This window comes from Neomonachus schauinslandi, chromosome 11, assembly GCF_002201575.2.
Source record: "Neomonachus schauinslandi chromosome 11, ASM220157v2, whole genome shotgun sequence".
Lineage (NCBI taxonomy): Eukaryota > Metazoa > Chordata > Mammalia > Carnivora > Phocidae > Neomonachus > Neomonachus schauinslandi.
Window position 1 is genome coordinate 58,160,371 of NC_058413.1, and position 16,927 is coordinate 58,177,297.

The following is a 16,927-nucleotide window of genomic DNA, read 5'->3' on the forward strand; positions in this document are numbered from 1 at the left end:
ACGCTGTGGAGAGCGTGGCTGAGGTTCTTCACTGTCATTCTCCAGGAGCCTCAGATGACTCTAACAGCTGTATCACTGTTACACATTAGGCCAGATTAAACAAGGATCATTATAGCAGGTGATGGTTAGGGTGCTTATAATCATGTAAGTTCTTTAGATGTTTGACAAACCATTGAAGAGATGTTCTTGTTAAGATCTTGGATACATTAATCCCCTTTGCTTTGGATGAAGGATCAATGAGTAAATGGCCAATGGCACCCACCTGAGAGGGACTCACAAAGCCTTACTAACCTCCTTCCAGTTTCCCACCCCTACCATGTGTGGGCTAACATCTCCCAGAACCAATGACTCATCAAGCTCTTGCTCTGATAACTTAGGGTAGACCCCTGTCCATTTTCTCTTGTCCTTGTCAGCAACTGTCCTGCCAGGTCACAGGTCCGGTTGTGAGAGAGTGCTTTGAAGGACGAGGGTAGGGCTATCACACAGGCTCTGACACCTTGTGAGGGTCTTGTAAACTCTCAGTTAAGGACTGTCTGGTTACAAACGAGAAACCTGAGAGCTACCATTCAAAAGTGGACAAAGAACTCTAGAAGATTGTGTGGCCTTTCTTTATAATCTCTTTTTATCGTGAAGTCTGGCTGGGCTCACTTGAACAACTGCATCATCAGAGTATTATTTTGATCTTAACTCCCAGAGGAGGATTTGTGTAAGAATCAAGATTTATATGATTGCACAGCTCTCCTGAAGCCCAGTAATAAAATTCTGTGTATCTGGCATCTTGAACAATCACAGCTTTGGGGTCAAGGTTGGAATTTTACAAATGTAATCAGAAGCTGGCATTTCCCACATGTGTTTTGAGACTTTATAGACAAGGGGCACTGAAGTGAATAAAATAATGATTGTAGAAGTGATCAAAAATGACAGTACTGTTTTCAAAGAAATAGGAAAAAAATTAGACACCTTCTCAAATTTAACTATGATTCTTAGCTTTTTCTAAAGAATTGGGAGGTCAAGGCCCAGACTTGAGACCCATGAAATTCCTGGAAAAGACATCCCTGAATATACTTTTGATGACTCTGTGTTGACCATATACTTGAGAGATAGAGCGTCAATTCATCTTACCTTAACTTTTGGATTCGGAAAACTGAGTTTCATATATGCAAGTGGGAGCATTACTGACAAGCAAGAACAAAAAAGAAAAATCCCTTCTTATTTGTGGGATATTTTTAGGAGTAGGATAACTCAGTTTTGGGATGATGGATGTGCAGTTCTGTGGCCAGTGGAGGAGGAGGCCAGAACTTCATCACCCCTGGAGGCCTCCTCCAGCCTCCCCCATTCTGTGATTCACGGAGGGAGAAAATGAAGCCCCTAGCCACCAGGTGGTCTGCCCATGGCCCTTTCACCAAAGACCTTTCTTGAAGATGCAGAGACAGATAATTCCCAACATGAGGAATTAGGATTCAATGTGAATATTCTTGCTTTTTGACAAAAATACTGTCATTAAAGAGGATGCTACCATCCATTTCCCTTTTGTTCTGAAAACCAACCTCTTCTGGAGAAAAATCAAGTAGCCTCCATAAAGAAAAGAGGGACCAAAGCCTCCTAAAGGAGATATTCAATTCCTACTATAATAATCTGCTCCGGGAAATGTCACTGGGGTGAAAAGATTCTTAGGCTGGGGACTTGACCATAAGGAGCCCAGACTTGTCTTGGTGTTTAATGCCAGTTGGCAGGTCATCAAATCATTCTTTCCTGTTTATGGAGGCAGCGGTATATAAATAAACAGGCCCTCCTCTCTTACTTCTACTTGCATGGAGGTCTCTGCATTAGTGTCATGGATTCCAGCTTTTTCTCTGGCACAGGATATAACTATACTCCAGCACATGAACTAGCTGTGCTCTAATGACCTCTTGTATAGTAATGAAATCTGATAACAAGAGAAAATGTAATACTTTGAATTTCTAACTTTTCACACCAATAGTTTTTGTCTTTTCCTAAATGATCCTCAAAGGGAGTGAGGTTCCCTGGAAACATAAGCTGCTTCTTATTCCCAGCAAAGGTTAAAAAGGGGTTTCTCCTTCTCATTTCTATTCTGAAAGGAAAAAAGAAGGCACCACCATTGTTTCTCTCCTTTGCCTCTCCTACCCCTTCCCTTGTACTGAACAAGGTGATGGAGTGTTCCTTCAGCACTAAGGTTTTGGGTTTCTCATTGGGGATGCAGCTGGCCACAGGCAGAGACCCACGGGGAGCAAGTTGCCATGCGGGGAGATAAGACAGGGACAAAGGAAATGCTCACCACAAAATGAAAGGTAATAGAATTCTGAGCCAACGTCCTTTCATCTGAGCCACTATGACTAGTCCATTACTTCTTCAATGTCCTGTGACATTTTTCTGGTATTTGTGACTGTCAACCTCCCTCTTGAATCGTGCACATTTACCTTGATGCATTTCTTATCTGCAGCGCAAAAAGCATCTGCAATCCCAAGGAGGAATTTGCTCTTAAAGAGTGACAATGGGTGTGCGGGTGTGCAGGGCTGGGGGAGGGGGTGGGGAGTGGGGGTGGAAGGGGGTGCTTTGACTTCTTGGCATCCAAACACACTGGATATTCTTCAGGCCAGGCTGATGAACATCCATCCACAAGACCACAAGATGCAGCACAACCTGCCCACCAGCCCTGGCATGAATCATCTGTGATTGGGCTCATGGAGAATTTCCTGAAATCCCTCATCATCATTTGACTAAGATGAGATGCTTTTATCTTATAAAAGTCTGCCATCCATAAACTTTTTGGAACTTGGTAAGGTGAGCTGAGGACCCTGTAATTAAGTGATAGAAAACAGAATGTACTCTCTCTGGGCTCTGCTTTTGGTTTTACTAAGGATGGGCCCCCCTTCTGGGCTGGGAGGCTAAAAGGTCAGCCTGTCCTCAGTCACGGGGAAAAGGAAGGGTGAGGGGAAAGTGGGGTTTAAAGAAGAGGACCCCGTGAGTGACTAGGGCCACTTCCCATGAAGGGGTGTTCAGGTAGGATGACACGGACATGAAGAAGCCACCCAGAAGCGGGCATTAAGACACTGCGGCACCTTCTGCTGGGGACAAAGTGGGGAGGGCTGCCCTGGGCTCTGGAGCAGCTCTGTTAAGGGTCTGGGATGGGCAACTAAGTTCGCAACTCCGAGTGCAACAGGAATGAGGAGGCACAGCCTCTGACGGCTGTGAGCCAGATGCCTCGTAGAAAACCTGGCGTCTGTCCTGTGGGCCGCAGAGCAAGCAGCTGGTACTGGCACCCTGCACCGAGGCTCTGGAAACCAGGCCTCAAATTCCTGTTCTTCTCCTTACAAGCTAAGTGACCTCAAGCCTCAGGTCCCTGAGAAGGAGGGAATAACACGCATGCCTCCACAGGGGGACTCTCTGGAGTACGAAATCATGCAGTTAAAAGCCCTTAGCACATGCTTGGCACATTGTAAACGCTCAAAAATTAGAAGCCATTATTATTGTTAATAAGCACAAGGTCTTCCACTGCCATTTATCACCAGGGTGATGTTGTGGACGTGGGGATGATGAATATAGACTAATTTCAGATTACAAAACAAAAGGAATGAAGCCTAAAAAAAAAAAAAAAAAGGAAAAAAGCAGTGGCTCCATTTGCTCAAAATGTCTGTCCCTCAAAGGTCTGGGGCTCGTCTCCCAGTTTCCGGAAGGCCCAAGAGGTGATGTTTAGAGCTGGAGAGGCACCCAGAATCCAGCCTTCCAAAGCCATGTGTTTGCCATCTGATCACAGACCCTCCCTTTGAAAAAAATGCAAGAGGAAGAAGTTAAACACACACACAGACCAGTTGATTCAATAGAGAGCTTTTGGTGAGTGCTCCTTCCAGGATAATAAACCAAGCAAAACGTCTGGCTGTGTTTAAAATCAACAAAAGCAGCAGGCAAGGCAGGAAGAAGGGAACGGAGTGATCAGCTTGGTCCGAGAGCTGCCAAGAGCGCTGCTTCAGCAGGGGCGGCCTGAGGAGCCCCCAGAGAGCAGAGAGGAGACAAATGCAGACAGGATGGAGGCTGAGGACAGGGGAGGGAGGGATCCAGGCCTGATGGGAGGCAGATGTGGCCCCGGGGCCCATGGGAAGCTTTCCCGAGGATCCCAGGCAGGTGGGGGTGGGGGGCTGAGAGCAGATCAGGAATTTGATCATCATGGCCACATTTATCAAGCACTCTACTCTGTGCCAGCCATTATATATAGGTGAGCAAACCAAGGCTCAGGGAGGCATTAGGACAGCTCACAGCTGCTAAGTGGTAGTCGTGTGCCTTACTCCTGATCCCCAGCTCCTCAGCGCAGAGCCCTATTGCATTTGGCCCAGGAGGGGCACACAGCAAGGCACGCGAACCAGCTAGCGGACATCTGGGAAATGCAGACCGGGAGGGAAAAGGTGAAAAAGGCCCAGTGGTGAGTTTAAGTCCAGTCGCTGCTGGGAAATGCCAACCATAATGTCGCCAGATGAAAGGACTTTGTGCCCAGCTCCCACATGCGGACAGAGGCAGCATGCGCCCCGCAGCAGACGCCCCCCCCCGCCCCGCCCCCCCAGCCCCGGGCGTGGGCCCGCCATACCGATGGTGCAGTGCTCGCCATTCCAGCCGGGGCTGCACTCGCACTTGCCGTCGCGGCAGGTCCCATGCTCGGCACAGCGTGGGTGGCAGGCCCGCTGGTCGCAGGCCGCCCCCATCCAGCCTTCCTCGCAGCGGCAGGTGCCCCCCACGCAGACGCCATGGCCCCCACAGTCGGCAGCACAGATCTCTGTGGGGAGGGCAGAGAGAAAACACATTTTGAGCCGGTCATCGTCGGGAGCAAGGGTCACACTTGGCTACCTACCTTGGCTCCTGGGAGGGACCCATCCGGATTCCCGAGGCTTGGGAGGCTAATCTCCCCAAACAATGACCCTCGGGTGAGAACAATTCTCCAGGCAAAAGCCTGTCCTGAGCCCGCTGCCCTTATCAAAATAGGCCGATGGAAGGGCTCTGCTCTGTTTGCTTTCCCCTACCACCAGCCCGTCCCCGCTTTTGTGCTCGCCACTTCCAAGGGGGACCGGCCTTCTGAACAGATGTGAGGAAAAGTCACATTTAATTAAAAACTGGTAATGTGTGAAAACAAAGTGAGGACGAGTCCCTGATGGCCGAGGGAAGTGCTCGTGGGTCTGGCTGCGGCACGTGCAGGGGGTCTGGGGCCCGCATTTCCTTCCAGCCTGACTGTCCTCCAGGCGGGGTGAAAGGGAGGCCAGCCCCCTGCACCCGTGGGGGTGGGGACTCTGGGGGCCGGTTCTGTGCTTTTGCTGCCCGTGCCCGTCCTCCTACACACTGCCCTGCCACTCTAATTCCAAGCACCGCCTCCATGGCCTTTCGGATCCAAAGCAAATTGCTGGGGGACCGCGTCACAGCCAGAGTCGAGTCGCCCAGCCCTTCACAAAGGCCAATCTGTGACTTGGTGCAGTATGCACACGGCCCAATTCACAAGGCCTTGGGCACAGGGCCAGTGACAGCTTCCCTGTCACGCAGGCAGAGGTGGTGAAGGCTCCGACTCGGGTTTTTAGGAAACAGGTCGTGCAACCGTGGCCACGGATGCTCTCTGCCAGGGCTGTGACAGGGACCCTGCCTGCAGTCTGTGCCTTATGGCCCAACAGTCTTCGAATGAAAACCCCAACGCTTTTGTTCTCTTTCAAACTAAATTAACTGGCACTGTGTCAGGTTGCATTTGCCCATGACAGCTTGGAAGATTCCAAGCTATAGTCCTGGTTTAGAAGCTACTAATAGTCTAGCGATTTTTGGAAAAAGGGGATAAATCAAAATTAGATCTCAGAGGCTGAGACCTTCCATATCAACCTACAAGGCAACGGCTATTGATGTCTGAGAATTAAAAAAACAAAAACAAAAACAAAACCCCACAACACAACAGTTGAGTCACCATTTATGGGGTGTCCCTATGCCCGATACCTTGTCTGGCACACTACCTGGAAGGGACGTACTACACACAGAGACACACCGCATTTCTCAGCTGCCCAGAGAAGGGTCCACTACAAAATGGGTGCAAAGAGCCCTGACCTGGAGCTGGGGGGCCCCGGGTTCTGTGCCAGGCTCAGCAGCTTCTGAGCTCTGCGACCACAGGCAGGTTCCTTGACGTCAGGGATGTAGCGAGTGTGGGCCGTGACGAGGACGCCTCACAGCACCTCGGCTGACCGTCGGGGCTGTGGCGAGCACCCAGTGAAGTGAAACACAGAGAAGGGCATGGCAGACATGCGTAACTCAGGACAGGTCTCTGAGGACAGTGAACTTTAGACTAGAGTCCAAGGACCAGGCGTGCAAGGCCCATGCCTGCTCAGCCACTCATCTGCGGTGTGACCTTGGGGACGTCATTCCCCCTCACTGGGTGTTGGGTTTCCTCATCTGCTTCAGGGGGGATCTGATGGCATCTAAGGTCTGTCTGGCTCCAAGACGGTGGGAGTCTGTGATATAAACACCCTCCATGTTATACAGCATAATCTACCCCCAAGGCTCAGCTCAAGGGTCTCTCCTCTGAGAAGTCTGTGACTCACCCTGTGGTTATTCTCTCGTTCCTTGCCCTTCCATGTTACATGGTAAACCGATTTTCTGTTTCTGTGCCTGTCCCGCTGTCAGACCAGGGATATCTGAGGCTGGACCGGGTTTTCCTGATCGCTTCTATGCTTGGTACCCAGCACAGAGCATGGCACAGAACAGACCCTTAGCTGAAGTCTGTGGGATAAGGGATGAATCCTTGGGTGCCTGGGGCTATAGGCGGCCTGAGAGTGTAAACCGATTCATTTACACCCTGCTCAGCCTGGCTGAGGGTCAGTCCGGGCCTGTCTCTGGTGAGCTGGCCTTTCGAAAACCTCCCAGGTTGGGGTGGGGCTGTGGGCTAGTTTCACTATGGCCAGCAGCCCTCCAGGAATGTGGCTTTCTCAGGACTTTCTTCGAGCTTCCTTCCCTCCTTCTCATACAGACAACGCCTTGACACAGAATGACGATCTCCAGGCCCCGGGCCTTCCGAAGTCCTGTCTCTGAAATTTCTAACCCTTCTGCACAGCATTGACCCCTCCGTGACTCTGAAGGCAGGGCTTGCCTCAGGGCCGGAACTTTCCCCTGAGAGACTGGGGAGGGACAATTAGTTTAGCATTTGTTTGGCTTTACTCAGCACTTTTTCCAGGTGGCAGTTTATGGTGCAAAAGTAAACAGCAAATAGCGCTTCTATTCAGTGAGGTGTGAGCCAGCAGAGGGACAGGCTGCTGGGGCCAAAGCCTTGGTGTTTTCAGGCAGCAGGGCATACAGAGTTCAAGGGGGTCTAGAGCACAAGAGGCAGCCTTTCCCCAGCATTTGCCTGATTTCAGGCCTTAGCTAACAGGTAGGCCGTTCCTATATTAATCTGAAGGCAGTTGTGGCCGGAAGAGCGTCAGATTTAGATGTGATTCCAAATATGTTCTGCCAGTTATGTGACCTTAGGCAACCTATCTGATTGCTGAATTTCGTTTTCTTCTTCTGTAAAATGGGGATGGTGACGGCATCCCTTCAGAGGATGCCTGATATACAGTAGGTATCAACGCAGTCACACTGATTCTCTCATTATTCCTATAGGATTCCAAACATGCCTACTATGTGCTGAAGACCGTGGCTGGTGCTAGGAGTACAGAGAAAAACCAGACCTAATCTGTGTCCTCTGGGAGATCACAAGCCAGACAAAGCTCAAACCGGTACTGGAATCCCACGATCATCCAAATAATCTATAGTGGTTACTGCTGCACCTTCTTGCTTATATGCAGTAAATAAAACACCATGAATTTTAGGATCAGACAGATCTGGGGTTTACCCTTGGCTTTGCCACTTATTGGCTGGGTGATCTGCCAGTGGCAACTTAGGAAATTCATTGAACCTCACTTTCTATCTCTGTGAAATAGGTAGAATAATTCCCATTTCACCCATGTCAGAGGATTGGTGTCAGATCAAATGACGTAGCGTGTGGGGAAAGACATTTTTGGCTTAATAACTAACACTTATATCAGGTTTTAGAGTTTATGAAGCACCTTCATATACAATTTCTCATTGAACTATCACAACAATGCTGTCAGAACCCCTGCTTACTATCTTTCCTAGAGCTGCCTCTTGTGCTCTAGACCCCCTTGAACTCTGTATGCCCTGCCACTACTGAGACCCAGAGAGCATCAGCGGATTCTACAAGGTCATATGGTCACGGGTATTTCTCCCTTGTTTTGACAATTCTCAGAGCCATGTGCCAGACTGACATTGTAAGATTAAGGAAACTGATCAGCAAAGAGGCGGGCTCTCCTTGTGGGGACTTCCTGGTTCTTCTAGCAGATCTGTCTCCTTTTCTGGTCCTGTTGCTTATCCTTTGTTATATCCAAGTCAGCCCCTGGATCGATGTCAAATGAAATGAGATCCCCTACATAGGATTTCCCAGACACTCAGTCTCACTTTTGTCATCTGGAGACTGCTGGGCTGTCCATCTAAACCCTCCATTTCCTCGCCAGTTTACACTAGACAAGCTCTCCTGGCATGAAGCTAAGGTTGCCTGGTGGCTGGGCACCTCTCCGTCAGCCTTTTACAAGCTGGGCTGTGGGCTCTTACACATTTTAATGGAAGGGGCCTAAACAGGGTGACCTTGATGTTTATGGGGTGCTAACTGATGGCAACACAACCTGTCAGTGTTCAGGTTCTCCTCTGCAGATGGCCTCTCTGCCTGCATGGGAGACACACTAACTCCTGATGGGAGCAGAAATTGGAGCTGCTACTTTATCACTTGGCCCTGAGTTGTAGGCCCTGTTGTTATTTTTCTTATCTGTCTCACCTTTTTTTTTGTTGTTTTTTTTCCCCTTGAAATAGAAGGAACTGCTTTAGTTTTCCTTCTTGATTTTGCTTTGACATTAAAGCAGATAGAACTTCCCAGAGTGGTTGCTGGAAACTAAATAGGATGATGCCGGAAGAATGTGCTTCAACAGGTCATCTGCCCCTTACCTAACGTAAGTGGCACTCTGTGAAATTCGGGTCACTGCTCCTCTCCAGTCCCAGCTGCCTCACGTGTAATGTGGGGATGATACCAACAAATGGAGAGGGTTGTTGTAGGAATTACCCTCACTTATTAATTTCTTAGCAAACCCAACAGAAGGCACTGGGATCCGATGGTGATTGTGACAGGCATGGTTCTCTCCTGACCTCAGGGAGTTTACATTCTAGCACAGGACATAACCGCAATCAGTTACGCAAGTTAACGTGGGCAGAAGTGAGACTTCTCCAGACTGCCCGGCACACGGTTCGGGGTATAGTAAGTTCCGTACACACAGATTCTTATGCAAGAGCAAGGGAGGTGTAGCGGCAAGTGCACTGGACTGACATCAGAACATCAGAGGTGAATTCTGACTTATGGAACACACCGGATACAAGTGAGCACTTGATCAATGCCCATTGACCTCCACATGATAAACACCAGAGCTTACTGGCTAAACGCTGGAGGTCTCAGGCCCTGAGATGCATCTTTTCAAGTACTATGGAGAATACCATCTGTAGGGTAGACTTGGGCTCCGATTCTGACTCCCCAGTTTCCTTGGGTCCTTGTGGAGTCCTTGGAGAATTAATGACTCAATCTCTCTGAACCATACTTCTTCACGCCCAAAGTGAGGAGAGTAATCATGGTCTCCCACTAGGTGAGTGGGGATAATGGAAGAAAAGGGTATATGTGAAAGGCCCTGTGTAACTTATGCTATGTACACGACCCATCAATGAGGACTTAAGACATCTTGTATCAGCAGGACTGAGGGCATCTTCCTGAAGAGCAAAATACCAGCTTTTATAGTAAGCAGCCTCGAAATTTAGGTATGCTTTCTCTAGTCATCTCGCAGGGCACCATCAGTCAAGACCATGAAAACCCAGTTAGAAGCTGTATGTATTTGTAGCCTTGGCTTCCTCTTGAAAGCAGGTGAAAATCTCCAGCTGCCCTGATATTCTAATTCTGAGCCTATGAAGTGCTTGACAGAACCATACAGGACCCTGGAGATGAACCAGGTCAGGCCCAAGAACAAGTTAGCTCTTCTCGGAGGGAAAGCCATGCCCACACATCTTCCTTCCTGCCCTGCCTCACTGGTGTACATATGTCTGTCTTCTCTGCAGACCAGGAGCCCCCCTAATGGCAGACTGTAGCTTCTTCTCAACTTGGTTCCCCGGCAGCAGGTACCAGATATAGCACAGTGTGAGTTCTCAACAAATATTTGTTGAAAGAACAGATGAATTAAAAAAAAAAAAAAAGCTTCGGGCGCCTGGGTGGCTCAGTTGGTTAAGCGACTGCCTTTGGCTCAGGTCACGATCCCAGAGTCCCGGGATCGAGTCCCAGCTCCCTGCTCGGCGGGGAGTCTGCTTCTCCCTCTAACCCTACAGCCTCTTGCGCTCTCTCTCTCACTCTCTCTCTCAAATAAATAAATAAAATCTTTAAAAAAAACAAAAGCTTCAGGGAAGAAGTGTTACGTCAGTTGGGCTCAACTGTGTCTCAGGGCCATATTGTACAAAATTTATTTGGTTAGATATATTCACACAGGGGCTCGGTCTCCTTTGCGCCTAACCTTCTTAGAAACTCATCTGCAACCCCTGACTGAGAACTCTGTAACTTTAAAGGGTCTCAGCCGTACACCCTCATGCACACCTTCCTTCTTGCTGCTGCTCACATCACGCCCATTCTCCTTCCATGATGTGGAAGGGAGTAGGCACGTGAGGAAGAAGTGGAAAAGGGCAGGGAAAGATAGGAAGCTTGGCTATTGGCTAATCATGCCCCCAAAGCATATACATAAGGGAAAACACTGCCCCAGGCTCCTCTCATTAAATGTTAATCCCCATATGAGCCTGGATGAAGCCTGGGACCTAGAGCAGCTACGTTTTAATTTGTCTGGACTTACTTGACAATCCTGTTCATTAAAATAGCTGGTAGGGAAAGCTGTGGCATTCCCCTAAAGGGACAGACTTACATCTATTCTTCTCATAAAATTTCTTCGACTTGGAAAGATGCTCAAAACTGCCACAAGTGGGGACTGGAAGGGGTCTCCACCCAAGGATCTGTGTGCTTTCCTGCTGAGCAAGGAGCAAATGCAGGGGAAACAGAGTCTGGGCCCCACGGGACCTCCGGGGAAGTCTTTTAATAAGTTTGTATTTAGCACTAAAAGGGATAATAGGGAAAACTGTTCTATTTTGCTCAGGGCCTGAGGTTCTTAGAATGCCCTTAAGAAATTTTAAGGGAGGGTTAAATAATTTTAGACGATTCCTGCTAGGATTTTCTGTTTTATTACTAGCTCATTGGAGTTAGGGCACAGCTTAGGGAATTTCTCTGAAATCCCGGTACACATTAAGTCCAAGGCACACTAGATACCATTTGAAGCAGAAACAAGGAGAAAATGTAGAACCCTTGTTGGTGGCACACAAATATTATCCCATGAAATCCTCACAACAGCCCTGCAGTGGTATTTTCATTCCTGCGTCGGAGTTGAGGGAAAAGCTTGAAGAGATTAAGCGACTTGCTCAAAGGTACTTAACCAGAGTGAAGGCGACTATGACTGATACAGCTCTTTGGTCTGTGACTTGTGTGACCAGGTTGAGGAGCTCAGCTGTAATCTGACATATTCCCATGATTGTTAGTTATGTATTAGATCATCCCCCCAGCTACAGTACAGGAGCTCTGAAATCAGTCTGAGTCTTCTTCCTCACCCTGACCCAACATTTACCGTATTAAGTACTTTCCCTTTTGTTTGTGTGTCTGTTTATCTGTCTGTTCATCCTCCATCTGTCTGTCTACCCATCCATCTGTCCAATCCACCCAACTATCTAATCATTTAACCAGCTATCCAGTTACCAGGCCATCTAACAGCCCATCTGTCTATCCACCCATCCATCTGTCTGTCCATCCGTCCGTCTGTCCATCCATCCATCCATTCATCCATCCATCCATCCATCCATCCATCCATCCATCCATCCATCCATCAACCATCCATCCATCCAGCTCTGTGGCTTGGACAAGTTACTTCATCCTTCTGTGCCTCAGCTTTCTCAACTGCAAAACAGGATTTGTACACTAACATCTCAGGTTCATCTGTGAGGCTTAAATGAACATCGTGTAATGTGCCTAGTATCATGCACATCTCTTACAGAGTAAACACTGTATGGCAACTACATCATGTTTATGTGCTGGAAAGAGCCAGGAGAAGGGAGGGTTTAACAATACTGGGGAAAGCAAGGGGATGATGTGAATAACTGAGGTGCCCCTTAGCAGCTGGGGAGAACCAGATCTGGAGCATAATCTGGGGACAGCACTTTGCAGGCACCTCATCTTCTGGAGAGAGGTATGTAGGCTGAGACACGTTTAAGGGACAGGCCAGGATAATGGGAAAGCACTTCACCAATGGCTTCAATGTTCTCAGTGAGGTAGCAATCTCTGCTGGTGGATAGATGTGGACATTTAAAGAGTCCCTTGGGGAATGAGAGCAAGAACGCACAAAGTACAAGAAGACTTGCAGCTGGGAGGGCCCAGGAAAGGCTAAAGATCATGAACATGAGGTGATTTGGCTTCCAGTGCTCGAAGTGGGCTGTAAGCTGAGAGATGGTGACTGGCTGGGATGGTCATGGGTTTTGCAAGGTGGACGTGGAGAGAGGCACAGAGACAAGGGAAGCTGTGGGTGATGAAGGAGAAGAGCTGGAGGTGAAGGACCATGGAACCAGGGGAGAGTGATGGAGAAAGAGGGAGCTGGCTCTGGGCAGGAAGTGGCCTGCCTCTGGGCATGGGATCCCCCTCAGATGGATTTAGGGGTAAGAGAGAAAAACAAGGAGAAAAACTTAGAGGAGCGGTTTTTGTGATGAGATCATGAGAGGACACTTCAGAGATGCTCTAGTCATTCTGCAGACAGGAAAATAAGGGTCGAGAGAGAAGAAGTGCCTGTCCTTTGCCCCATAGGACATGTATGTCAGTATTTGAGCAAGAACTTGATGGCTGCCTTAGGAATGGTCATGGAAGGGGCCAGCTAGACAGATGGCTGAAGCAGGGGCCATACCACACTCTGTGGCCCCTCCTCTGTGCCTCTCTACAAGCTGTTTCCATGGTCTGGGTTCCCCTTTTACCTCAATCTTCCCACGTTCAACTGTACATTGGCTTTGAGTTCTGGCTCCTCCTTTTTGAAGCCTCCTTCTAGTGCCCCAGTCGGAAAGTTTCACCTCCTGCCTTCTCAAAGCACTTGATGCGAACCTTTATCAGGGTAAATAGTCTCCCCGTGTTGCCTCCCCAGCCCTGCCATCGCCAGCCTGAACTCTACATTCCCTGGTGAGTCTTACACAGGAAATGTATCTTCTGACTACATCCATGTAACTATTCAAGTTTCTACCATTTTGCACAGAACAGAGGCTTGAATTCACAGACGCTGCTGTAAGAGCTTGGTCTGCTACTTCCCAGCTACACAGCACACCTCTGAGCCTTAGCTTTGTCCTTTATACAAAGGCGATAAGGATTCCTATCTGCCAGAACCCTAAACTTGATTTGAAAATATACTGAGCACCTACTATGTGCCAGCTACTCCTAGAGGCTAGGGTTTCAGAAATGACATTAAATTATTCCCATCCTCAAGGAACTCAAGTCTACCCACATGTGTAAAGGAGCACCAAGCTGCCACCAGGCCCAGCACACAGTAGGATACTTATAAGTTACCTTCCTCTCCCATGGATAGATATTCCTATATCTCTATATCAATATAGGTTTCAACATAGCACCCTCCTCCCTCCTTCTCTCACTAAATTGGGTGGATGGTTTTTAGTCTCAGTGCAGGTTTCAGGAAGAAGCCAGAAGGAGAGGAAGGTACAGGAAAGGAGCCTTCAACTTCCTTACGGTAATTGGTTTCCTTTTGACACTGCTGCCAAACCCAAGCCACTCTTGGGTGCCTTCCAACTTCCATCCCTCTACCAGAGGGTCAGCGCTGCTCCCAGCCCCACTCTGTCCCACAGATCCAGTTGGCAGAAAGCTAATGAGCCTTGGAAACCACACGGCCTTTCACCTCACTCGAGGAGCTTGGAGTGCTTTCAAACCAAGCAGAAAAGTGGATTCCAGGATGTTGGTGCATAGCAGTCTCCACACTTACTCCCCTAGGACCAGAATTTCGAGCTTTAGGAAGCACCTATCACAGGAAGCAGTAAGCCACTGCTATTCATCTTAATTGGAGGCTATCTGGCTTCCTGATTAGAGGAGTTCAAACTTAGCTTGGAGGAGGCCTCCCAATAGGGTCTGACTTTGCAGAAGGATAACAACAGAGGAAAGGGCTGGTGAGCGCAGAAGCCACACAACATGCCCAGGATGTGGATTTCTGGCCAGGGCTGGAACGCTACCCAAACCTCACTGAAAGGGCCCAAACGGGTGAGCTGGAGAGAGAGCGATGTTCAGCCCTCTTCCCAAAGACTCTGATTTCCTTCTGTGTAAGGCCCATCTCTTCACCCAGTCATGTGCTCACCTATCTAAACTGGCTCCTGGACACTTCCACCTAGATGTCTCCCCATCACCTCCAACTACATGCCAATATGAGAGTAAGCTTTCCAAAACTGAACCTCACCATATCACACCTCTGCCTAAAATTTTTCAGTGGTTCCCACTGACAGATCAAACCTAAATTCTTTCAAGGCCATATGTGACTAAATGCCTACTAACTTCCCTCACCTCTTCTCCCTCTCTCTAGTGCCACAAATATCCTAAGCAAAGCCACTCCAAACTACTGGTCTTTCCTGGAAAATGCCACGTTCTGTTGCATCTTTGTAACAGATTGTAAATCTTTGACTTCTACAATTGGCTGCTGCAAGGTGCTTGTCTCTTCTCTCTCTGCCAACTCAAACCCAACCTATATCACCCACCTTAAATCCTGCTTCCTCCGGGAAGCCCCCCTGATCACCCTGGCTGAAAGCAATCACTCTTTTCCTTGAGCCCCTGTAGTACCACCAGGTACCTCATGGTCAAGATCCAGTTTACGTGGCTCTTTGCAGTGGTATCCAATGAAGCGAAACCTTATGAACCTCATACTTCATTCATCAACAGTATCAGCATAAACCTTGGAAATGGCCAATGGCAGAGTTATGCCGGGGATAAACGTGGGCTCTGAGCCCAGAGAAAGATGGATTTGAATCCTTGTTTTCCCAGAGTGTCTCTGGGCAAATCCCTCAAGCTCTCTGAACTCTGGATCCCTGGGAGCAACACCATCTCTGGTGTCAGAGGCTTATGTACTTGTTGCCCGAATGAATCATGAAGCACGTACATGAGGAGCTCTGTAAAATGTAAATAAAATTTCCATTCAAAGAACAGTTATTATTTTAAAATTACAAGTTATATACCAGCAGTTTGATTCAGGAAGACAACCGGAGATTGTGTATAAGTCATCAGCTTGGGCATCCAAACAGAAACCCGATTCTGAAGCCCAATTTTGGGAGGGCTTCTATTTACATACTGAAGAGCTCCAATCTGATCAAAAATGTTCTAGGGCTGTCAGAGGAAATTCTCCCAAATTACAAAGCTGCCAGCTCCTGGTTTATCAACCTTTAACTCTGGCACTATTTAGTACTACGCCTGTTTGGGCCCAGTTTCCCAGTCTTCGATTAAATGTTAGGAGCGGATCATCTCATTGTGCCTCAACCTGCACGCTACATCCCAGACAACTGGTGCGCTCTTCTCTGTCTCCCTCCAATACCTCCTCTTCTTTCTCTGCCTCAGTGTCAATCTCTTTGGTATTTATTATTCTGAACTTTGATTTCGGGCTATCACTTGCCATTGGGAAGGGGTATAGGAAATGTCAAGTCTCAATGGATATTATTCCTCGGCTGAAATTCTAACCTCGGGTTTCTTCTCCCGTAACATACCTGTACAGAAATAGCCTGGCTTGATCATTTCCTTTTGATGTTTAATTGGATGTCAGTGCTGTGCTTTCTGGGCTGAGAAGCTAATGCTTCTCAGAGAGGGAACAATTCTGGCTACACACATGAGACTTGTAGCAGGGAGAATGCTCCACGCTGAATTTAATTTTCTCTCCCATCCATGAACGTAAGACAATTTCTCTGGCATTAAAGCATCTCACTCAGTCTTTCTGTCATTAATAAGAATTAAATTCTGTTCCCTCAAATTTAAATGTAATTATATTTGCCTCGTAAATAAAATTGAATTACCATTTTTAAAATTTAGCACTAATGCAAATGCTATGTTTAGAGCTTTAATTTTTTTTTTAACCTTGTTACTACTTTCAGCTTATTCTTATTTTTTTTAAACATCGGGCTTATTTTGTTGTCAATTGTGACTTAATTTGATAACAGACATTTTCCGCTCCCTATTTATCCAGTCATATTTGTTATTAACTATGCTTTAGGATTTGCATTTCTTTTTGGAAGGGGAGGAGAGGAATAGAGAGGAAATCGGCAGCTCAGAGAATCTGGGTTTGAATTTTGAAGGTCCCCCCTCAGCGAAGGTGGAACCTAGTCCAGGTTAGGCTGAGAGAGCTAAAGAAGGTGCCCTGACATGAAGTCTCACAGGGAAATCTTCAGTGCGCATTGAACAATTTTTTAATCCAAGATTTTCAGCCAGGCATTCAGTGGACACCATGGCTTGGACCCTGCCTACCTTTCTGGTCTTCCTTCTTCTACCCACCCCCACGGCTGCTACTCTCCAATCAGAGGCAGGATTTTCCAGATGATGCTCCTGCACACCTGGGTACTTTGCACACACTGTTCCCTCTGCCTGGACTCCCCCCACCGCCAGGTGCCCTCTAACGGTCCGGCTTACAAGTCTCCTCCCTGGGGAAGACTGTCTCAGCTTCTGCTCTCACCTTTCTTCCAGCTGAGCTCACTGCTCCTGCCCTTGTGCTCCCAAACCCCACATACA

General features: G+C 48.0%; 1 protein-coding gene across 1 annotated transcript in view; it reads right to left on the reverse strand.

Annotated features, from left to right (window-relative positions):
• TENM4 (teneurin transmembrane protein 4) overlaps nucleotides 1–16,927 on the reverse strand; it is a 366,208-nt gene that overhangs the window by 108,037 nt on the left and 241,244 nt on the right. Inside the window, exon 12 of the mRNA XM_021704752.2 lies at nucleotides 4,598–4,783. Within this exon, the coding sequence (XP_021560427.1) occupies nucleotides 4,598–4,783 (186 nt within the window). The remainder of the gene's footprint in view (nucleotides 1–4,597; nucleotides 4,784–16,927) is intronic.